At 48.5% G+C, this 24,992-nt stretch overlaps 1 protein-coding gene across 1 annotated transcript; it reads left to right on the top strand.

Annotated features, from left to right (window-relative positions):
* Nucleotides 1-301: 301 nt before the first annotated feature.
* On the top strand, nucleotides 302-24,988 carry LOC130266875 (xin actin-binding repeat-containing protein 1-like; the record flags this gene model as incomplete). Its single annotated transcript, XM_056516151.1, has 5 exons — nucleotides 302-781; nucleotides 1,532-1,607; nucleotides 18,203-18,357; nucleotides 19,531-19,584; nucleotides 21,167-24,988. Coding segments are annotated over exons 1-5 (4,458 nt in total), but the record flags the coding sequence as incomplete, so codon positions are not given.
* Nucleotides 24,989-24,992: the final 4 nt, after the last annotated feature.

Genomic DNA, 24,992 nt, shown 5'->3' with positions numbered 1-24,992 from the left:
AAACTGGAGATTTCTTATAAATGATAGAAAGGGCTTTTTTTTCTGGCTGTTACTCAACATTTTCTTAGACTGGGAGGATGGAGATGGGAATAAAGCAATGATCCAAGAGAGGACAAAACCACTGGCCATATTTTTTTCTACTCCAAGGTTTTCTTGCATGTTCATGGACAAGTCAAGAGGGTCCAGTGGAAACAGGCAAGACAGAAACTTCAACACTTCAAAAACAAGCTATTGTGTCCTCAACATTTATTTCAGAGAACATAGAAAGTGGTGGGATCTTTCATTCCACAAAGCTGGAAAATCAAAGATGTGATGCTTGAAGTAGAAGAGCAGGAAATAAAAATTTCACATGATTTATTATTGAAATTATATAAGAACCTATTTCAATGTTTTTGGTTTGGTTTTATGTTTGTTTGGTTTTTTTTAGCTCATGGATGCAAGGTATCCATCACAGAACAATGTCATTCCAGTGGGGAAAAGCTGTGCCTTACCTCCAAGCCATCCCTGTGATATGTGCTCCAGCAAGCCCAAGGAGGGTGTTCCCATCCCTAAGATTGGTGCTCCAGCCAGGAATTTCACCCCAAGCTGTAGGAGCTCACACTGTGCTCCCCTGGAGGCACCTTCTCCTCTGAGGAGGAGGGAGGATGATCACACCAGCATCCTGACAACAATCCAGCCCCTGAGCATGGACAGCAAACCCCACAGAGACCCAGCCCTGCTTTCCCCTCTGCAGAGCATCCCGAGGAAGGCACGATGGAGCCCTGCCACCACCACGGGGAAGGTCAGTAGGTTCTCCTCTTCAAAAAGCCCTGGAAATACATTTTATCCTCATAAATTCCTGGGCTTCATGGTGGTGATTCATTACCCACCTAGGCACAGGGGACAGGTTTCCCTGTGGGTGTTTATGTCCAGGGCCATCCAGCTCTGGGTGATTTAATGGCAGATGTTCAACAAACTGCTCCTCATGATGATCCTCTCCTTGGAGGGAAGGAGTTGGTAGGAATGGGCAGCCTAGAGAGAGACCTGCACAAGGAAGCATGAGAAATTATATCAGCCATGCTGATATCATCTGGAATATTAATTATGGATGAGATCCTATCAGAAATGATTACATTCATCCCTTTGGTGTATAACCCCCCACATGAGGGACTGGTCCTTCACTGGGAGTGCAGCAAAGGGCAGCACCAGTCTCCACCAGGTTTGAGACACAAAAATCCTTATGGGAGTTGGTAAAGGAAAGGGATGGATAATCCTGTCTCTGAAAGATGGCCTCAAAATCAAAGACAGGCAGGGAAAATGCCACTTAGCTCAGGAAATGAGGCACAACATCCAAAATCTGTGAAGGACAGCCCTTGGAGAGAGCAGAGCAAAGCCAAGGCTGGGTCCTGCAGATTAAAAAAAAAAAAAAAAAAAGCCACATTTGGCTCTGGAAAGCCTCTGGTGCCATCACTTTCCCCACACCAGGCCTTTGTGCAGTCCCTCTCCTCTATTTGTGGGTATTTACCTGCTCCCTGCTGTTGTTCCCACGCAGGAAGGGAAGCAGTCCCAGGACAGGATCATCTCCTCAGTGCCAGATACAGCTGATGACTCAGCCACGGGCAGAAGCTGTGAGTTGGATTTATTTTGGTTTCCAGACATCATTGCTACCCTGTTTCCACCTCTAGAGATGCAGCTGGGAAGGGTCTGGTCCTTACACAGAGCTGGATTTCCCACGGAGCCCCACAGCAGACACTGAGCAGGCAATGCTGGCTGGGGCCATGTGGACTGCACTGGACATTCAGGAATGTGGCCAAGGATGGGGAGCACAGAGAGCAGACAAGCCCCTGATTGCAGTCCTGACCATCCCACTACACAGAGCTGGCAAATCCCAGCACAGCCGGGATCTGGGCCAGTGATGAGTCCACAGAGCCATGCTGGCTCTCCCTGTGCTTATCCCAGCACTTAAAAATAGCTGCTGTTAAATACCAAGGCAGAAATACATCCATGTTTAGTTTGGGATGAGTAATATCTCCCTGCACCTCAGCCTTGAGGAGAGGAAGAGGGATGAGGTTCCTTTGTACCTAACTAAGGAGCCTTGGCTGGGCTTGTTTGAATTTGGCAGCCCTGGTGGATCAGAGAGTCATCCTTGGCTTAAAACAGGACATGTAAGTGATCCCTAATGTTATGATATCATCAGGACTAAAGCAGGTCAGGGATATTTCAAGGCAAGAGACATCTGTCAAGAGTGAGAAATCCAAGCTTTGCATGGGAAAGGGTCGAATTTTGCCAAACTTCGCTGTTTGACTTAGGGCAGAAAGAAAACAGGTCTACAAAAAATCCCATAATGACTGGATTAGAGACCACTGGACCAGCACACAATTTTTGGCCCTGAATCAGGAATCCAGGCTCTCCTTAAACTATGTATTTAGGATTTGTTCCTTTTTCTTTCCATTTCTTTCTTGCCTTTCACACAAGAGGGAAAAAAAGGATCTCATGCTGCCTGGATTTGAGACCCTGTATTTAATTACCCAACTTGCATGGGAAAAGAAGTCTCTTATATGAGCACACAAATGATGGAGCTGAGGTTTCCACAGCATTGCTGGGATATTTTTTTTTAGTATCAGAGCACATGATGTCACCACACTATCTAGCTCAACGCTGTCACAGCTTTGTCTGCCTTTTCCAGTGCCAGGAACATCTTTTCCTCTGGCTGGCCAGGAGTGAATCATGGCCTATCTTAGAGCCTTACACCACTCCCCAGCCCCTGACTCAAAGGTCTTGTAATAGCCATGGCTCCATGAGGTCGTGCTTCATTGGAAGGGCTTTGTGTGAGGTCCTTCTGGGGAGGCAATTCCATCCAGGGAGCTGGGAATGCAACAGCTCCTGCTGAGGTAGGTGCTGGATTTGCTCAGAGACAGGAATTGTAATGCTTCCTAAAAAAGTCCAGGAACCAGCTGTCCCAAATCTCTCAGGGAGCAGACTCACCCAAGGCTGTACCTGTGCTGTGTTCTGTCATTCCCATGGAGTGAGAGAGATTTTTGGTGCTGCACGAGCCCCAGCAGTGAGCAGGGCAGATCTTCCAGGGGAGCCCTTCTATGGACAGCCCCAATGCCCCTCCTGAGGGATGAGCAGGGCACATCCCAGGCTTGGGGTGGGGAAAGCAGTGTCCAGTGGTTTGAAGCCACACAATGACCACAGCTCTCAGGGGCTGGGATGTCTGATATGGAGGGAAACACCTTGGCAGTGTTCAAGACAGCTCTGCTGGCTGGAGTGGGGTTTGTCAGCAAACACATCAGTTTGGAATTGAATAACTGCACAAAAATCAAAGCACCAGCAGCTGCATCTCTTTCCAGGCACAGCACAGTCACACCTGAGACAGTGCTGCAGGTCTGGGCATTGCTCAAAGGGGACAGCTGTTACACCCCCTATAAATGCACATTCCCAGGCAGCCAGGCCAGCTGGGCTGTGCCCCAGGTCACACTGGCAATATCAGATGATCTGGAGGAAGCTGCCACCTGAGACGTCACCAAGTCAGTAATTAAAGGGGTCCAAGTGGCTGTAATCTGCAGTAATGAGATTAAACTGAGCACTGGAAGACTTACACAGCAGAGCAAAATTCTTCCTAGGAGGGAAAACAGCAAATCAAGGAACCATTTTTTCCCAAAGGGAAATAGTTGAAAGCTTGAGTCCTTTAATATTCAAAAGGAGAAGGCACCAGCTAATTTATTGCAGGTAGAGAGTTCTGAGTACTCTGGATTTAAAAATCAACAACTTCTAGATGAATTTTGGCAATCAGAGAGAGGGAATAGTGGCCAAGGAGAGACAAGTGGGACATGCACACAGGTTTGTGCAGCTTTGCTCTATTATCCAGGGCTTCCAGCTGAAGGGCACTCGGGGATGTTCCCTCAGTGCAGAGCAAAGATGAAACAGGAGCCTGAAGTGACTGCAAATTACAGAGCATCCAGGCAGCCTCAAACCCACCTGCAAACCCCTCCTCCCCTATTCTATTCTATTCTATTCTATTCTATTCTATTCTATTCTATTCTATTCTATTCTATTCTATTCTATTCTATTCTATTCTATTCTATTCTATTCTATTCTATTCTATTCTATTCTATTCATCCTATCCTATCCTATCCTATCCTATCCTATCCTATCCTATCCTATCCTATCCTATCCTATCCTATCCTATCCTATCCTATCCTATCCTATCCTATCCTATCCTATCCTATCCTATTCTGTTTATTTCGACCTCTACACAAGGGAAATTTTCAAAGCAAGGGGAGGAGGCGAAGGAGAGGGTAGGAAAGGGTGGAATTCCCCCATCCTGCACTCAGGGAGACTCAGGTTTGGTCCAAGGGTTTGCTTGTCAGGAAAGGCTTCTTCCCTCACTCTGCTGCGAGGGGGTGCGGTGCCATCTAGCGACAAGGGAACCGCCACGTTCCCATCCCAAAATCGGGCTGGCAGGGATGCTCCGGACGCTGTGACCCAGCCCCAGGGAGGGAGAGGTGACCCGGGGCTCTGCAGCATCATTCCGCCGTCTGCATCATGCTGCTCAGCAGACGGGCTGGGCAGAACATCGCCAGCGAGCTGGAAAAGTCTGAAAGGCGAGGGGGGAAATGCTGATTTGAGATAAAAGGCTGTGCTCATGCCAGAGACGGCTCCGAGCTCAAGGAAGCTCCGGTACCTCCGTGATAGAGTCTCCCGCAATCAAAATAATCCTTAAAAGCTCATTTCCCTTTCAGCAGCTGCTTTTCATGGGCATGACAAGCAGGAGCTCAATGTCAGGATTGCTGTAAGTGGCCAATCTGCCCAGCTCTCACTGCTTTGTGCCTCTGCAGCTCGGCAGGAGGCAAACTTGGGGTGTTCAAGCACAAGATCCATCTTGTCCCCCGACTCCAGCACCTCACATCACAGAAAGAAGCGGCAGCAGGACATGCCACCCTTCCCTTTCACCTCTCCCAGCCCCTCTGACGGCTCAGGGAAGCTGGGATCACAGGCATTTTTTGGAACTACACAGTAGTTCCCAGGGACTCTTGGAGGGCAGGGGAGGGATCAGCCTCTGCTGATCTGCCAACAATCAAAGCAGACAAGTTTGTCCCTCCTAATCGGCTTTTCCTGCCAGCCCCAGTCTCTGCTTTCACTCAACCTAACCTAAAGAGCCTTTCCCTCTTCACTGGGCTTCCAGCAGGAGCCACCCCATCCCAGCCAAGGGCTCAGGGCTGCCCTCTGCTCCAGATCCTGGGGCTGCTGATCCCTCCCCTCACACACTCAGTGCCTCTCAGAAAATCCCAGTGATTTATTTTTTCTCATTTCCTGCCCTTCTAATTAGTTGCTGTCTTTCAGACAGGAGGACAAATTTCCCCAGGGGCTTGCAGAGCTGTCAGGCAGTGGGATCTCTCAGAGCTACAGGAGCAGTTTGCAGGGGCACTGATGGGGACACGCTGGAAGTCACAGCCCAGAGCAGAGCAGCTCCTTCACCTGGGGATGGAGAGAGGCAGCAGGAGTGTGAACAGCAGCTGGGTGTGCAGACAGATCACAGAGATGCTGCAGATGAAAACAGAGCTCCACACAAATATACACACACACCCTGTGTGCTCCTGCCAGGCTCAGGCAGGAATGGCACACAGACACCCACTGCCAGCTGCTGGCTGAGCTGATCTGCCCTGCCCTTCACCTCCTGCATTTATGTCCCTCCATCCCCACATAAATATCTCAGTTCCCCTTGTGCTGCTGTGTTTGCAGACACCACTGCCACCCACTTGGTGCTACCTGAGTGGGTGTGTGTTTGCTGACAGCCCTGCCACCCCCAGCCCTCTGCCCCAACACCTGGCTGGGTAATACCTGCCTGTCACCCTCCTGACAGCTCTTTGTCTGATCTTCATTTTTGGAATGAAGCAACAAAGAACACAGAGACCACATCAGAAGGAGGGGTGATGATCTCCAGAGGCACCAGGCTTAACACAGACAGCAGGGGAACAGCAGCTCATAGCCCTGCAGGATGATTAAAGAAACTGGGCTATGGTAGAGAGGAGCTGGGCCCTTCCAGGAGCCTCAGTGAAAACAGATGTTCATCTGCAGCTGGACATGTTGAGATGGGATGTGATGCTGGCAAGGAAAGCACAGCTCATGCTGCACTGCAGCCTGGGTGATGTGCAGCATCTTCTGATACCTGCAGACCCACAGGGGAGAGAGAGGGCAGCAGCCCCTCCAAACACCCCTGTAGAAGTCCTGCTAAACTATTCAGGAGAAATGCATGAAAAAAACTTAAACATCTCACTCCTTAAAGGGGTCTTACAAAATGAGGGAAAGGAGCATTTTACCTGGGCACATAGTGAGAGGACAAGGGGGAATTATTTAAAACTTAAAGAGGAGAGATTTAGAATAGATGTTGGGGGAAAAACCCTTTGCTCAGAAGGTAGTAAGGCATTGAAATGCCCAGAGAATTTGTAGATGCCCCAACCCTGGAAGTGCTCATGGCCAGATTGGATGGGACCTTGAGAACCTGGTCTAGTGGAAGGTGTCCCTGTCCATGGCAGAGGTTGGGAACTGGATGATTTTTAATGTCCCTTCCAACCCAAACTCTGGATTCTGTGAAAGAGGAAAATCTGCATCAGGTGCTTGGCCTTTTGCAACAAAGAGCATGGAGTGTTTTATCTGAGGTGATGGGGTCTTCTGGTACTGGCACAGCCAAGCCACAACTTCCACTGCCACAGGGTGATGCTCCCAGATACACACTCTCTAAAGGTGTCAGAAAAGCAAACCAGAGAGAGAACAGCTGGGCCTGGGTCAATGTTACTGGCTACATCAGTCAAATTGGTATCCCAGCCTGCTGGGACTCTGAAAACCACCCCCAGAGCCTTTGGTTGTGTTTGTATTTGCAAATTAGCTTGGCCAGGCAAGATCACCAGCTCTGGCACAGAGTTTTATATTACACCATTAACATCCTAAGAATAGTACCCTTTGCCCAGCTGAACTTTGAGGCCATGGAGAGTCCTCCAGGTTTGAATGTTTATTATCATCCCTCTCCAAACACTTTCCAGAGCAGCTACCTGTGGCACCACACTGCTGCAATGATTGGAGCAATTCCCAGCTTACCATAAAGCAGATAGAGTGGTTGTCTTTCTTTAGTCACATTCCCAAAGTATTTTTTTTTTTTTATTCTTGCTTCTAAAATTCTGGAACTGACAAGGAAATAGGGAACCAGTAAAATTAGGTAATACCTCTCACCTTCCCAGCTTCTCTCTTAAAATTTTTCTGTGGCCAGAGGTGACAGAGGGGGCTGGCAGTGAGGATCACAGCCTGAGGACATGACAGTGAGTCAGGGAAATGCCTCTTCCCCACTGCACCACTGTCCCATGCTAGGTTACACCAGGGGTATTTTGAATGAATAAATTCTGAAAATAAGCCAGGGCCCCGGCCTTTCCTAGCCCCTGTGCAGGATTGCTGGGACTCATGATTGACTCAGCCTGGTGGAAGAGCAATTTCACTGTTCCCTAAAAATAGACCAAGTGGTTCATCCTCTCAACATAGCCCAGCAGTCTGAGATAAAACCAGCTGCCAGAGACCACTGGGAGGCAGTGAACAGGACTGAGGGTGTGGGGTGTGGAGCAGGGCTCCTTTTGGGATACACAAAGGGCTGCCTGGCCTGGGTTTTGCACAGATTTTCCACTGGGGCTGTCTGAGACGTGACTCACCTGTTGGGACTGCAGAGACCTCCCTGTAAGTAATTCTGGGGTAGATTAGAATGGAGTGAAGTGTTGCATGAATATGAACCTCAGATTGGTCCTAAAAATGCAGAGCAAAGGAGGATGCTTAGTGTTTCACACTGTAAAAGCAGAGTTGCAGCTCATAGAAAGCCATGGATTTTATTCTGCTGGCCCAGAGCTTGCTAAATCCTGCTCTGTGCTGCAGGTGTGTTCCAGGTATGGTGGCTTTGGTTTGATTCAGGACCATGGTTTAGGGCATCTGGGTGTGTTCTATAGAGAAACAGAGCATTGTAACTCTGTGCTTTTCTTCTGTCCTAAAATACTGAAAATCCCAGCTTTGAAGGTTAAATTCATGGGGACAGATCTGACTGTCTACTCTCTCCCCCTCAAAAAATACTGTTATTTATGACTCTGATCCCTTTCAGCATAAATAGGGGAAAGAATCTGTATGGGATCCAGTTGAGACAGGGGGATGCTGGGGGTGGAGGGGACACCTTCCAGACCCAAATCCTGTTCAGGACTGGCAGGGGCAGGACAAAACGTGAACTGCTCAGAAGGAAATGAGCTTTGCTTCACCTCACATCCCTAGGGAACAGAAGGCAAGGAAGAATTGGTTAAGGAGGGAATTTCTTTCCCTTTCTCTTCAATCCCTGCCTCCACAGAGTTGAAAAATGTGTTTGTGACCCTGAGCCAAACAAAGAGCTTCAGGAGCCTGTGGGGTCAGCAGCATTAATATGGCCATACCCCACTCCCTGATTGTGCTCACATGTGTGGAAGGACACTCAAAAAATCTGTGTCACTCTGAGATGGAGCAGAGATGTGCCCTGTGTGTTCATGTGTGTGTCTCACACCTGATTATCCATTTGCCTTTTGGCTCTTAGGGCTGCCTCGTGGTCACCAGGAGAGCCAGGACTTCATGTCCAGCCCTGGGGGTGCCCCTCAGTCACTGTGGGAGCAGTATTTTTTTCAGTTCATGCCTTCATTGATGGCCAATCTTTCCTTCTGAGTTTCACATCCAGCTGATGGCTGTGAGAAAGACAGAAACTCTGTAGCTTTCCCCAGTTCCCTCCAGGTCTCCAGTTTTCATTCAAATCTTTGCATCTAAAAAATAAAAGGTAGCTTCAGATTTTTGTTAGAAAACAGAGATTTAGGGAAAGAAAGATGGAGTTGTCTTCCTTTCCCTATGTCTCAGGTACAGATGTCACTTTGTGAGAAGAGGCAAAATATAAAAATCCATGCTCTTGTTCAAGTCAGGTGGTAGATGATTCACTAGTGGCAATTCAGGGGTTCAGCATGGGTGGACATTTCTAGGAACATCTTGCAAAGGCTGTTTTCAGTCCTTGAATAGACTCAGTTCATTCTACAGCATACAAAAGCTTCCTTTTGGGAGGAAACCAGGCAAGGAGGGAGAAAGAGGGAGAAAATCCCTCTTTAGCACTGGTGAAAGTCCCAGAGCTGGGTCTGAACAGAGTAGTAGGGATCTTTCCTTGCACTACTGTACCTTACACTTTCAATCCAACCATTTCTCTCCTCTCCCATATTCTCACTGGCAATTTACTTTACTCAGAAACAAATGGAAATTTCCAGGAATCTCAGTAGCTACAAATAGGTTTGGGGTTTTCTCTTTAAAGGATATTGCTAATTCAGTTTGGGGTGTGACTCTTCGTCCAAAACAGTATCAAGGTTTCTTGGCTGCCGGTGATAAAGAGCCGAGAGCAGCATGGAAACACCAGGACAAGAATAGAAAGGCAAGGCAGGGCCTTGCAGCTCCTCAGGACGTGTGGCATCCCTGCAATGCCCCCAGTAAGCACTGTGGCAGGCAGAGAAATGCTGGGCTGATTCCCTGATCCCAGCTGGGCCCTGCATCCCAGCAGGGTGGGAGGCTGGGGATGCTCTCCGGGCTCTGCCTGCACACACATTCCCAAGGTATCTCTGCAGAGGGGTGGCACAGGGCTTCCCTTAAAAGGTTTGGTATTTGGGGCATGCCAAGGAGCCCTGTCCCAGGCTGGGGCTGTTCCAGTGGGGAGCTGGGTGCTGCTGGGGTTTTAGAGGGATGGAAGCTGCTGTCATGAATGGTCACCCTCAGCTCCAGGCTGAGAGGGCTGGGATGCTGCACTGCAGCAGGGAAAGATGCTGGGAGAGGGGTTAGGGGTAAAAGTGGTGCTGATGGTGGCACAGGGGAGACAGAGAAACAGGGGAAGGGATGTCAAGCAGGGGTGTTTATCACCATTGCAGTGAAAACCCCGCTGTGAATAGCAGATAAAGGGCCCTGGAGGGTACGAGAACCATGTGTCAGGGCAGTGCTGGACACCCCCAGTGACACACAGCTGGGGACAGTCACTAACACCCACTCGGCCTTTATTAACCCTTTAGTAACTCGGCAGAGGGGGACAGAGAATGAGGCAAAGCCTAGGGCACAGTCGGGGCTGCACCCACCTCCTCCTGCAGGCCCTCGGTACCCAAACCGTGGGGTGAGGGGGTGAGGGGGTGAGGGGGTGAGGGGGTAAGGGTGATGGGGTGAGGGGGTGAAGGGTGAGGGGGTGAGGGGGTGAGGGGGTGATGGGGTGATGGGTGATGGGGTGATGGGATGATGGGGTGATGGGTGATGGGATGATGGGTGATGGGGTGAGGGGGTGAGGGGGTGATGGGGTGATGGGGTGATGGGTGATGGGGTGAGGGGGTGAGGGGGTGAGGGGGTAATGGGGTGATGGGGTAACAGGGTAAGAGGGTAATTGGGTGATGGGGTAATGGGATATGTGGTAATGGGGTGTTAGGGTAATGAGGTGATGGGGTAATGGGGTGAAGGAATGATAGGGTGGTGGGGTGATGGGATAATGGGGTGATGGGGTGATGAGGTAATGGAGTAATGGGGTAATGGGGTAGTGGGGTAATGGGGTAATGGGTGATGGAGTAATGAGATGATAGGTGATGGGGTGAAGGGATGATGGGGTGAGGGGGTGATAGGGTAATGGGGTGAGGGGGTGATGGGGTGATGGAGTAATGGATGATGGGTGATAGGGTAATGGAGTAACAGGATGATGGGGTAATGGGGTAATAGGGTGATGGGGTGATGGGGTAATGGAGTGATTGGGTGAGGGATGATAGGGTAATGGGGTAATGGGGGCTTGGGGTGATGGATGATAGTGTAATGGGGTGATGGGGTGAGGGATGATAGTGTAATGGGGTGATGGGGTGAGGGATGATAGTGTAATGGGTGATGCTGGAACCCTCCCCAGGGAAAGACAAGCCCGCAGCAGTTGGCCCACGCGGGAAGGCCATGTCCCCAGACAGCAGTGCCACTCGCAGCTGTCTCTCAGCAGAGCTTCTTGGCATTTTTTTGGTGCCCAGAATAGAGTCCTCCACATTCCTGGATTTTTGCAAAGCCCAGAAATAGCCCCGAGCTGCCTTGGGGCAGATACTCAGCTCTGCCTGAGGCTAAATTTTCCCAACTCTTCTCAGAAGCTCTTTAAATTACCTGGGGGGTCCTGATGCTGCTCCTGCAAAGGACATTCCAGCTGATTCTGAAGAACCCAAAACATTTGCAGAAGTGACCAAAGATCAGGAACCTTCACTTTGGAGGTTCTGGAAGCTGCAAAGAGATCTGATTTTGAAAATCAAGGGCAGGAAACAAGACACTTTTTTTTTTTCTTTCACTGCCTCCCACCCTCTCAGATTTGCAAATGTAACTTTATACATGTGCAAAAACGTTAATTATTTTACTATAGTTAGTAGAAAAATCCTAATGGATGAAATGGTCATTTGAATCTTATTTCCTCTTCAGCACAGCTGGTCTTTAGTTACATTATTTTATTTTACTTCTTTGTCTACCACCTTCCTCTGTTTCTAGTGCTTTTCTTTTCAGCCCATTTCCCACCCCAGAAATCACCTATTAATTCTCTGTACCAGAGCCTGTCTAATCATTGCAGGAAATGCCTTGCAAACAGGGCAAAATCTCTCTTAAACTGTTTCAAAAGGGAATGACTTCTATTTATTTGATATGTGTTAGTCTTTACATTTATGTTCTACAGCAGCAGGGCTCTCCACCTCCAAATCAGGGATCTATTGTATGAGATGCTGGACAAATTTATTTGAAAAGACAAGGTATATTCATGAAAGTTTGGAATCAAAAAAAGAAAAGCCTTGTTAATTTGTATGATTTTCATTAATCATCCAACTGCAATCAGTGCTGTTCTTATATCTGAGTTGGTAGGTGAGCATGAGAAAATCTCAGTACTTACTTTTAAAGGTTGATTCCTAGCCCATATAGTTATAACAGGTTCTCTTGGACCAAGCCAGTAAAAAAAACACATGAATTCTATGTAGAAAGAACATGTTTACAATTGCCACTCTGGCACATAATGGGCCAACCCAGTGCAGAAAGAAAAAGCTTGAATTTCAAACGCTCACAGTCCTTTGTAGGGCTGAAAATGAGAGAAAGTACTGTGGTTTGAAAAGAGAACAAAGTGTGATCCGGGCATCAGGAGGGAGCACCCGTGGGGGTGAGCAGAGTGTTTTAGAGCATGACTGCTCCTCAGCCTTTGCTAGATTCTAAAATCCCATCGATGCTCCCTGCTGCATCTCTGTCCCACTGTTTTTTCCCCTTCCTTCCAAAAAAACAGATGGTATTTTAACTCTCTCTAAAGCCTCATGAGTGGGTCATGAGGGCAATGAGGAACTGATAGAGATTCTCTCCTGCCCAAATCCTTGCTGTCCCAGGATTACCCTTCCCTGCCCACCCACCACTGAAGCACCCCAGAACCACTCACCTTTTCAGCAGCCTCCAAACTGGGGCAGCAGGGACCTGCCCTGCTTCCCACACCTCCCTCAGACTGTGTCCCCTCTGGCAGAGCTTCCCTGTGGACCAGGGCTGCTGGCAGGGGGGTTAGGGCAGAGATTCAAACCTTTCCCCACTGACTGAGCACCCCCAATGGGCTGCCTGGCTCCTGGATTAAGCAGCAGCACTGGTTTCCCAGGCAGCTTTTGTGGGTGCTCACCCATCCATGCAAATTCCCCCAGCCCAGGCGTGGAGCTGTGCTGGTATTTAGGAGTCACTTTTGTCAGGGAACTGATTCTCTGGGGAGAAAAACTGGGACAGATGTGATTCTGCACATGCAGCTGCCACATCCAAGGACACTTAGAAATGAGATTCCCATCTGCAGGGATGTGCTTCCAGCTTTGGGACAGGTCAGTGAGATGCTGATGGTTTCACTGGGGTGAACAGCATGGACTGGGGACATGTCCAATCACACAGGGGTGTTACACACTCCTGGGTCAGGAAGCTGAGCTGGTAGTGACTGTCTGATGGGGGTAACCCTTGGCTGGTCTTAGGGGATCCCCGAATTCCCAAAAACAACCAGTCAGAGAGCCACAAAGCAGCATTTCCTTGTCATTTCACCTCCATCCCCTTGGAATAGAGAGTTACTTTCACAATCAGAAGAAATCACTTGTTTTCCTGCCCTGACTCCCCCAGTGCTAAGGAGCTCCAGGACAGGAATGTCTCTGCTCCTACTGACCTCTGAGATTTGAGTTTGGGTCCTGCACCATGGGATGCACCAAATATATTGTGGTACTGGAGCTGTGGCATAGCCAAGGCATGAGACCACAGCACATCTGTGCTCCATGGCACAGGTCAGGCCAACATGGCAAACCCAAAATTTCCTGCAGAGCAGTGAAATCAAGGAGACACTGAGCAGGGGATGGGGAATGCTGGATTCAGGAGATGCTCTCTGCATCACTGCTCCATCAGTAAGCAATGGAAAGGCACAGGACTCTGGCAGAACTTGCCCACAGGACCATCACTTCTCCTCTGGCTCCTGCAAGCCCCCATCCCATCCCATCCCATCCCATCCCATCCCATCCCATCCCATCCCATCCCAGCCCAGCCCCGTTACACAACCCGCAGCTCCCGGGCGCCGTGGGGCGACACAAAGGGCTTGGCTTAGCAGCTGTGTTTGCTCAGGGCGGCTGATTTTGGGAGCACAGCTGATGACATGTGGTTGGCCAGGCGACCCGGGAGACTGCTGCTGAGCTTGCAGCTTCCTTTTTTAATAGGTGACTCAGGCAGTCGGCAGCTCACTGGGGTTGGTGGTGGGAGCCTGGCTGTGAAGGAGTGCCAGCAGCAGAGGTGGTGGACACCGACAGGTGGGTAGAATTGTTTGTTCATAGGATAAAGTGGTTTAAATAGAAAGTAGAGTGAGACAGAGCTGCCCTGTTGCTGGTGAGATGGGGTTTTCTCAGGGGAGGGAGGGGGCAGAGGTTTTGTTGATGATTTGTTTTCCACCTGTCAGGAGCTGGCTGCCAGGTGTAAGATGATTCTGGTTCAAGAGACCTGCAATATTATCTCCAGCAGGAGACAGAGCAGTTGAGTGATTTATGGGCAATAATTGGAGAGGAAGTGAGTGAACTTTTAGATGAGTATTTAAGAGTCTTTTCCCTTCGTTGCTTTGCCTTCTCCCCCTGTGTTTAGAAAGATCAGTGAGCACAAACGAATACAAGGAATTATTTTCCCCTGTTGCAAGCCCTCCCTGCCTGCCTGGGCTGTGACTTAGGGGACAGAGAGGCTGTAAACCAAGCCCGACCCGCAAATACGTGGGGCATGGGAAGAGCTCAAAGAGCCCGACAGCTGCTCCTTCTGGGCAGTCCAAACATTGCAACCCCTCGCACAAAATGTGCAGATTCATCCGGCGCCAGACGCTGGCACGAAGGACATTTTGCCGGCGAGCAGCAGGGAGGAGCATTCCCTGTGTCCTTCATTTGGACATGGTGCCAGCCGCTGGGTGGGACGGCAGGAGGGGGTTTGGGGAGATCTTTTCCTGCTATTTTAGCTCACAGGGGATGTTTGATGCCTGCAGTGTCGTGTTTAACAGTCGCACAGTCAATCAGCGAGGCGCGGGACGCGGCACTCAGCGCTGCAGGGATGCTGAGTGCCAGAGGAGCCTTTTGCTCAGAGAGGCAGAAATTTGGGGCACGGGTTTCAGACTGGGCTTGCACCTCATACACAGCAAATATCGCCCTAAGCCTGGTGTGAATAACAGCTTTTAGCTGTGTGTCTTGGGTAGTAATAGAGGATGTGGCCAGAAATGTGGATTCTGTCACCAGCTGTTGCAGCCGGGTGGGGCAGTGACCCTGATCTCCTGGCACATATTATCTGCTCATGGGCCATCTTTAAACCAGCTGGGGCAATCATCTTTATCTTTTCCAAGGCCTAACCTCTCTCCAGGAACATATCATCTGCTGATGGGCCATTGAGTCCCAGTGCATGACTGATAAAATTACATCATCCTACTGGGAGATGCTCCAGTCAGGGTGTCAGCTTGGATTCTGACTCTGGCAGTGTTTTGGGATTATTTTTTGTAATACTGCATTTCTATTTTAATTTTCCTAGTAAAGAACTGTTATTCCTAATTCCCATATCTTTGCCTGAGAGCCACTTAATTTCAAAATTATAATAATTTGGAGGGAGGGGGTTTACATTCTCCTTTTCAAAGAGAATCTTCTGCCTATATTGGTAGATATCTGTCATTCAAACCAGGACACTGCACTTCAGCATCTCCAGCCGGGAGCTCCACTCTCCTCTCAGGGGATCCTGAGATGTCCCTGAGCTGCTCAGATGTCACTATCCCCTCACATGCCACAGCTCAGCCTTCTCCTCAGCAGAACAAGCTGGAGTTCCTCAGCTCTTAGCTATAATTAGGGATTTGGAGGGAGGCAGCAGCCTGTTTTGTCAGGCAGAGACCAGATTTTGTGTGAGCACTGAGGGTTGGAGCAGCCCTTCCCCGAGGCAGGAGGCTTTGTGAGAAGTGATAAGCAAACACAGGGCTGTGCACAGCCTGTGCACTGCTAACAAAAATATTCAAAAATGAGAAGGGAAGAAGAAAAAAAAAAAAAAAAAGAAAAGAAAACAAAGGCAGTGATAAGGCGATGCCTTCAACCAAAGGCTTGTATCTAATTTTATCTGTCATTAAAACAAGCCCCATGGCCTTTCATCCATCCAAGCTACGGGGTGAAAGAACGGGCAACACTGACACTGTGCTATTTCCCACTGCCTGAACTGGAAATCTTCCTTCAGCTGCACTATTTGTTCATAGCTGGAGGGGCATGTTGCTTTTCTTTGTGCAGCATGTGAACATCCAGGCCTGCAGGTCAGTACAAATTATATCATCCCAGCAGTGATGCTCACAGCCTGGGGTGGGAGGAGACCATTAAACATCACCAGCCCAGTTCATGGACACAGGGATGCTTTTGCTAAGCACTTCTCCCCAAAACTGGACTTGTGTCAGCCTAGGCAGGGTCCCTGCCTTGCCATGAGGGGCTCCCATCTCCCAGGTGTGGTTTTCAAGACAGCCAAGGGCTTGTGTTCTCTTTCCCAGCCAGAAAGGCTGAAAATGTGTGCTTGGTTTCCTTTCTACCTTGAAGCTAGCAAGGCTCACTGTGCCCAGTTCTCCCCATTGCTCTTACTGGGGCACTTAGCCAAATCTCATTACCATGTAAAGAAAAAACTTGCTGCTTTCCAGACTGATTGGACTCCTTCTTGCCTTTCCAGTAGGTAATTCAGCAATGCAGGACAAAAGAAAGGCATTCCCAGAAAAGATTTTTCAAATTCCTTGAAAAGGAATTTTTTCAGATTCCCCAAAGGTTTCTGCAGTTAGTTCAGCACATGCTGCAAGGACCCTCCTGATGTCCCTAGAGCAAAGGGGACCAGTTTCAAACTGAAAGAGGAAAGATTGAGATTAGATATCAGAAAAAAATTCTTTACTGTGAGGGTAATGAGAATGGTAATGCCCAAGGAATTATGGATGTCCCATTCCTGGAAGTGTTCAAGGCCACATTGGACATGGCTCAGAGCTACTTGATTTAGAGAATGGCATCCCAGGTGGTTGGGATGTTTTCCAAAGTTCCTTCAAAAACAAACCATTCTATGATTTCCTGGATGCTGTTCATCTCAAAAATCCGTGATCTAGTCAAAGTTTGGGGTGTGTTGAGCAGAGTGGGGGAAAATGATGGAACCAGAGGGTGGTTGCAACCTCACAGCCTATCTGAGGGTGCACCAGGTCTGCCCCTGCAGTGGCTGTAGACAGATAATTCCCTTTGACTCAGTGTTTAAGCTGTGGACAGCAGAAATCAGGGAGAGTGGTGCCATAATTAAATAGAGATTTAGCAAAAAATAAAAAAAAAATAAATAAAAAAAAAGGAAACATATTCTGTTTCCTCCTCTGGTGTCCTAGTGACCTCCAGCAGAACTGGGCAGCTAAATCTCTATTGCATCTCACTGCTTCCCCATGTATCCAGCCTTGGTTCTGCATCAAAAGGCCTGAACACCTGCAGGAGCAGCTGGAATAAAGGAGAACAGAAATCTTGAGGTTTGGCACCTTCCAGCAGCACCACTGAGGTCCCTCTGCTCTTATCATCATGGCTTTTTGGTGTATGTTTGTGCCTATAGGAACTGGTATTTCATTTGAAGCACATCTTTAGTGCATGGAACTGCTTCTTGTCAATTTGAAATAAACCCAGAGTAAGTTTATTTCCGTATTTTAGAGAAAGAGTTGAAAATCTGAACTGAAAATGCAGAGCACAAAGCAGAAGAGTCATTAGGTTTGTTGTTTTCTAATTCTCGTGATTTGGGGGCTGAGGTTTGAGGGCAAAGAATGCTGGAATGGCTGCAGTGCTTCTAGTGCATGTATTAAAATACATCAGCCCTTTCCTGGCTCTGCAATAGCTGGATTTGTGGAGAGAGAGCCCATTGTTCAAACCAAAAGCATTGCAAATACCTCACTAAATCCAAATGCAGCAGTGCAAGCCCCACAGAGAACGGGAGAAGCTTCTGGTGCTTTTACAGTGGGAACAGAGAAATTACAGCCCTGACTAACCTGGAGGGCTGAGGTGCACCCTGTAGGTGTAAAGCTCTATATATTGTGTATGTCTGTGCTGGGAGTGGCGATAACCATCCTCACACCTGGGCTCTTGACTACATTTTGGAGTTGCTTCTTTCTTGGAAAACTGAAGCTCCAGTGGGGAGGTGATGCAGCTCAAAATACCAAATCTCTAAATTCAGAGAAGACTTTGAAGGCTCTACCAAAGGCTCACTGCTAATCCTCAAGTCTCAGCTTTTCAGCTTTTCATCTCTCCTGAGATGAGCTCCCGGGAGAGAGGCAAAGATAAGTGAATATAACTGTTTGTGAGGCACACCCATAGGAGAATGGTGCAAAAAAAGTAGGGATTGGCTAAAGTTGGGTATGTTTAATTCTCCATGTCCTGTGACTCACTCATGTTTGGTGGTGGCTTTGCCCAGGGAAGCAGGAATGGGGCCAAAACATCCTTCTTATCCAGGCTCCACCTCACCCACGAAGAAGATGGGAATATTTATGTTTTTTCCCTGAACTGGGAGAGCGTAGTGTTAAGTTTTGGGGGATCACTCGGTGTGCAGAGCCACAGACCTGGCAGAGACAGGAAAGTGATGCTGGCCCTGCTCTCCTCTGCGGCTCGTGGCTCACCACACACGTCTGTCCCTGTTCCAGATGATCGGGCACGGTCATTTTTAGACCCAGCAGGCAGCACCAGCCTCACAGCCCAGCGAGGAGGAGGGAGGCTCTGTGCACCCTCGGTGAAGGAGCTGTCGGCTCGGTTCCTCCGGCACACAGCTGCTGCTGCTGCCGCCAGCCCCGCGCAGCCGGTAAGGACCGCGCCTCCCGCGGCATCCCGGCAATGTCCTGCTGTCACCGCCCGGGACAGAGCCAGCCTGCCTTTGTCAACCTGAAACCACCGCTGGCTTTCCCTAAAGTGACCATTTTCCTGCTTGCAAGCGCAGGATAAATGTGTACAAACACTTGCATTATCACACACTTACTAAATTCACACATGCACACACACAGCACACCCCTACATCCACTAGCCTATGCAGTTTACCCATAATAAGATTTCCTCTTTATTTGCACATTTATATTCACATACATCCATAGAGGAAATAATTAGTACAGAGCAATATCTCCATGCTATCCCCATTCCAACACACACACACACTCAAAATATATATATACATATATATACATATATACACCACATCCAAGCATAATTTTGCAGTGCAACCTCCCTGTGCTTCTCTGTTTATATCCCCCTTAGTATGGGATGCAGGGATTTAATCCCCCACTGATCCAGCCTAATCACCAGGTCACAGGATAATACAGGATATAAGGGTTATGAAGTATATTTTTCCCATTTCCCCAGTTCCACTGGTGATCCAAGAGTGACATGGGATGAGATTTCATATCTGGACCCTTCCTGCAGGCACGTTCATGTTTCCCCACAAGCTCATCCTTTCATGGGGCCCCTGTTCAGAGATGCAGTCTCTTGAGTTTTTATCAGGGAGAGGTCCAGATGAAGCAGTCTCAGTTGAAAATAATAAGTGGAGACTACATTTGGAAAATTACAGCTTAGAAAAGAAAAATTTTTAAAATTACAAAGCAATAAATTGAACAATTCATAATTCAATTACAAATGTAGATCAGTTTCATTTTTTAAAATATTGAAGTATAAGGGAAAATATAGGCTAAATCAAACTTCAGAGAAATCAGTGCTAGTTTTGTTTTTCCCCCATCTTTAAAAAAATACATTTGAGGTTTTGTTTGTTGACTGAGACATTAGGAAACATATATCTGATCAACCTGGAATAAGACTGCTTTCTCAACTCCACAGAACTGCCAATTAATCTAAAGAGAAAATCACACCTGCATGGTTTTCAGTTCTTTGTAATTGATATAATTAGTACATATAAGTATATAAAAATATACATGCAGATAATGTGTCTTGCTGTGCAGTTTAATGGCATTTCTCCTCATATCTTTTCCAGAGTACTGTGAAGGACAACTCCATTCACTCTCCCCACAGACAGAAAAAAAGCAAGGTAGGAAATGTTTGAGATAAGCACTGTTATCTAACCAAATATTTGTGGCCTGTGAGTGTGATCTAAATACCCACACAAGGCAGCCAGGAGCACTTACATACTGAATATAGCTATCAGCTGCTCGGCTGCCCTTCCCCACATTCAGAAGTTCTTCACAGATTTAAAAAAAAACCAACAAAACAAAACAAAACAAAAAACCACTTCTTTTAAAAAGTGCATTCCAAGTACATTGGCTCATGTGAAAGATTTGTATTTTTCACTTGCTGCAAAATATGCTGATTTTGGTGTTCTGAGTGTGGGTTTCTTTCACTAATGCTCAAAACTTATTTTTAGCCAGAACAATCTGTGTGTAACAGAGTGAAATAACACCGTGCACCATTGCTTTGAGCAACATCTAATAATATTCCGGGCATAACTCTGCAGACGTAACTGCACAGGCATGCCAAGGGTCAGCAGATCTGTTTACTGAAAGGAAAGCCACCAGGATTACAATCTCTTTTAGACAAAGATTAAAGGCTTCAGCCACCTTCCCTGTGGATAAATGCACAGGCAGTGCAGGTTGCAGGTATTCAGTTCAGTGTTCGGTGCTCAGGATGCACAAACTGAGGGGGAAAATTGCAAAAATTGAGGCTCAGAGGGAGACTGGACAACCACAACTCACTCTGTTCACTTCTCTACCAACACTGCTGTGAATGTGAGATGAGCTCAGTCTGACTGAGTATAAACAGGTCTAACTTTCCTGGCCCCCAGCTGTAGGTATTACCCCATCCTCTGGTCCCTCAGCCTTGTTTTTCCTCCTCAGGCAGCACAGATCATCAGCAGTTTGCAAACCTTAGTTAGCTTCCTGACTGTACAAGCCTGCAAGTAAGAATAGCTTTATTTAAGTCTGTGTAAATGTGCATTTATTCTTGTGCAAATGATGACATGGGGCACACCTCTGAGTGCAACAGAAGAAACCATTAATCACATGAACATCCTTCCCCAAGCCCTTCCTCCTGAGCAGTGAGGGGGCACCTCATAGTGCTACCAAAGGCTCATCATGTTACTTCATCAGCTCAGTTTGACACTTTGGTTTCTTTTCCCATTTTCTTCTTGTGACCTCTTCACAAATAGCTCCTTGACTTTCACCTGCACCCAGATCTTTTGTTCCCAGACTCTCTGCAGGTCCTCAGCTGGGGACACAACAGTTTTGGACACTGGACAGCAGGAGGGAGAAGTTAACTTTTTGCTGATTTCTCTAAGTCAGCCTTATCTTTCTTGTGGTCACTCTCTCTTGGTCACATAGTCCAAATCGGGCACCTCTGTTGTGCTCTAGCTGGACTGAGTCCTGGGAATTGTAGACTAAGCACCTCAGCTGGATTAGAGACCTCACTTTGCTGTGGAACCAGGGCTAACACCAAGCCTGCAGCGTGTGCAGTGATGTGATGTTTTGGAGTGCTGTGTGCTACTGAACCAAAGGTATGGAGCTTACTGGGTGCATGGATTTCCCCTGTTGGTTTTTCCTTTTGCCATTCACTCCATTAACAGCCACGGGGATGGGGGGTGAGAGGTGATGCTGACATTTAAAACTGTTTCCCCAAAGATGTCAGAAGCTCAGAAATCATCTAAAGTTGCCATCAAGAAAATGGAAGATGACCTGCCTCCCCCTCCAGCCGTTGGCTCTGTCCAGGTGCTTGCTCCAGGGGGTCAGGATCTCAATGCACTCCCTGTGCCTCCTCCAAAGCAAGCCTTCTCCAAGTTCTACCAGCAGCGCCAGGTGAACGAGCTGAAGAGGCTCTACAGGCACATGCACCCCGAGCTCAGGAAGAACCTGGAAGAAGCTGTGACTGAGGACCTGGCAGAAATGCTTAACACTGAGGATCCCAATGCACAAGGCTCTGTGAACCTGGATAAAGTTCTCCCGGGAGAAGTTCAGTCCATGCGCTGGATTTTTGAGAACTGGGCACTTGATTCCATTGGGGACCATCAAGCCACGAAGAAGCTGACAGAAGAAGAGATCATTCCCAGTGGGGATGTGAAAAGCACTTCCCTGAGGTTTGAAAGCCAGTCCATAAACGGATACAACCTGACAACATCAGCCAAGGTGTCGGAAACAGACTTTGCCAGAGGGGATGTTCGCACTGCCCGGTGGCTCTTTGAAACCCAACCACTGGACACATTAAATAAACTGTATTCTGATGAAACCGAGGTGCAGGAGGCAGTTCTCAAGGAGCCTGTCCAGGGAGGTGACGTGAAAGGGGCCAAACAGCTCTTTGAAGCACAGTCCTTGGATGCCATAGGACGCTGCTCCTCAGTGGAGGAGAAGAGCATCCTACAACTCAAGTCAGAAATCCAGGAGCTTAAAGGTGGTGTTAAGAAGACTGTCAGGCTCTTCCAAACAGAGCCCCTCTGTGCCATCAGAGACAAAAGTGGGACTATCCATGAAATCAAGTCCGTCTGCCGAGAAGAAATTCAGAGCAATGCGGTCAGGACGGCTCGCTGGCTCTTTGAGACTCAGCCCCTGGATACCATCAACAAGGACACTTCCAAAGTGCAGATAATCCGTGGGATCTCACTGGAAGAAATTGGGAGGCCAGATGTTAGTGGTGCAAGGTGGATATTTGAAACTCAGCCTCTGGATGCCATCAGAGAAATCACAGTAGAAGAACAAGACTTCAAGGCTTCGACAGATTTTGTCACAGGGGCAGATGTCACCAAACAGCGATTGCTTTTCGAGACCCAGACTCTTGACTCCCTGAAAGGAGAAGCTTCAGAAAGTGTTGTAGCCAAAGAACAAGTCATTGGAGGTGATGTCAAGTCTACACTCTGGCTCTTCGAAACGCAGCCAATGGAAACCCTGAAAGACAATTTTGAGGTGGGACGTTTGACAAAAGTAGAGCTTTCAGCAGAGGAGAAGGGAGATGTGAAGCAAAGAAAACATGTCTTTGAGACCTGTCCCCTTGGCAGTATCTCCAAGGCATTTGGGGAAGAAATTCCAGCCACCAGCATGGAAGAGGTAGTGAAAGGGGATGTGAAATCTTTCAAGACCCTGTTTGAGACCCTCCCCTTAGACAGCATTAAGCAGGCTGATGCTGAGCCCACCACCAAAGAAGAGGAGGAGAAGATTCCAGCTGGCAACGTCAAAGCCAACCAAATCCTGTTTGAGACAACACCCCTGTATGCCATCAAGGATAGCTTTGGCAATTTCCACGAAGTCACCTCTGTAAGCAGAGAGCAGATCATCAGCGGTGACGTCAAGAACTACAAGTGGATGTTTGAAACCAGGCCCCTGGACCAGTTTGATGAAAGCATCAAGAAGGTGGACATAATAAGGGGGATCACAAAACAAGAGGTGGTGGCTGGTGATGTCAGGACAGCCAAGTGGCTCTTTGAAACGCAGCCCATGGATGTCATTCATCTCCAAGCTACAGAAGGGGAGAAGCACCCCTCAGTGAAGAGGGAGATCTCCCAGAAGGGGGATGTGAAGACCTGCAGGTGGCTGTTTGAGACACAGCCCATGCACACCCTGTACGAGAAGGCTGAGAAGAAGCAAGAGGAGGATGGCAGCGTGCCCCAAGCCGATGTGAAATCCTACACGTGGATGTTTGAGACTCAGCCCCTGGACTCCCTGAAAGGCCAGGAGGAACAGTATTTGCAAGTCAGTAAGGCCTACAGTCAGGAGGAATTACAGGGAGTGGATGTCAAAACTGTCCGGCACCTGTTTGAGACTGAGCCCTTGGGCAGCAGCACCGCCAGCGAAGCTGACCGGAAAAAAACCATGCGGTACTCCAGTCGTGTGGAGTTCCAGTCTGGGGAAGTGTCCAGAGTGAAAGAGTTCTTTGAAGCCAAGCCCTTGGACACAGCCACCAAGCCAAAATCCCAGAAGGATGCTGGAACAATTGAAGCTGGGTCTGTGCACAAGTTCACATGGCTCTTTGAGAATTACCCCATGGACACCCTGAAGGACAGCTCTGAGGGAATCCAGGAAATACCTCCTGAAAAGGATGTCAAGGGGGGAGATGTTGGAGGAAAAAGGTTCGTATTTGAGACCTATTCCCTTGATCAAATCCATGACAAAGTGGATGAGACAGAACTCCAGAAGATCCAGAAAGACACCATGAGCAAAGCTAATGTCAAGTCCTGCACAATGCTCTTTGAAAGCCAACCTTTATACGCTATCCAGGACAAAGAGGGGGGATACCATGAGGTCACCTCAGTGCAGAAAGAAGAAATCATGAAAGGTGACATGAAAGGTGCCCGGTGGTTGTTTGAAACCAAGCCCCTGGACCAGATCAAGAAGGAAGAAGAGGTGTTTGTGATTAGGGCTGTCACCCAAGAGGACATCAAGAAAGGAGATGTCCAGACTGCCCGCTGGAGGTTTGAGACAGAGCCTCTTGACTCCTTCTCAGGAGGAAAGTTGTCTGTGCCCAGAACAGTGGATGACGTGCAGAAGGGAGATGTTCAGTCCAACAAGCAGCTCTTTGAGTCCCAGCAGGTGGGCCAGAAGAAGTACGTGAGGATGGTGAGTGTCAGTGACGTGCAGCGGGGTGACGTGAGGACATCCACTTGGCTCTTTGAGAACCATCCTGTGGACTCGCTGTACGGGGACGCAGAGAGGAGCTCGTCCATGAGCACAGTGCAGAGAGAGGACAGCCAGAAAGGGGATGTAAAACGCTGCACCTGGTTGTTTGAAACCCAGCCCATGGACACCCTTAAGGACACAGAGGTGACGGCCAGCGCTGGGGCCCAAGAAGAGATCCCGCGTGCAGATGTGAAAAGCACAACGTGGCTCTTTGAGAGCACACCCCTGGATAAATTCAGTGCTTCTGAAGGTAGCATAGAAATAGAACTGAAGGAAAGAACCATGAAGGAGACTTTAGAGACTCTCTGCACTTGCCAGGCTATCCAGCATGATGGGATCCTCATTGAAGCTAATGACATGGAGAGTGTGAAGATGGTGAAGTACCAGCTCAGCAGCCCAGGAGCTCCAGAGATCCTGAAAGAGGAGATTGTGGGAGGCCACTTGCAAAGGATTATGCTGCAGCTCCTGCACAGAACCAATGTGGAAGCACAGAGCACGCTGGTGGAGGAGGACAGAGAGGGCAAGATCAAAGTAAGCCCATTGCAGCTGCTGGACCAGAGTGAACCCAACAAAGGCAAAGAGGACTTGAGTGGAGATGTAGCCAAGGCCTTACAGGGTCTCCTCAGCCAAGATTCTTCCATCAAAAAGGGGATGGTCCTGCAAGAGACAAAGTCAGGATCAGTGAAGATGACTCTCTACTCCCTCCTGTTCCATTCTGTCCAGCAGAAAGTCGTCAAGGGGGATGTGAAGTCAACGATTGGGAACTTGTTGGCTTCTTCTCAGGAGCAGAAAGCAGCAGCCACCATCAAGCGCGAGGACAATGAGAAGGGAAATGTCCAACTTTTTG

The sequence above is a fragment of the Oenanthe melanoleuca genome, unplaced genomic scaffold (genome assembly GCF_029582105.1).
Source record: "Oenanthe melanoleuca isolate GR-GAL-2019-014 unplaced genomic scaffold, OMel1.0 S310, whole genome shotgun sequence".
Classification (NCBI taxonomy): domain Eukaryota; kingdom Metazoa; phylum Chordata; class Aves; order Passeriformes; family Muscicapidae; genus Oenanthe; species Oenanthe melanoleuca.
This window is presented reverse-complemented; position numbering and strand designations above follow the sequence as displayed.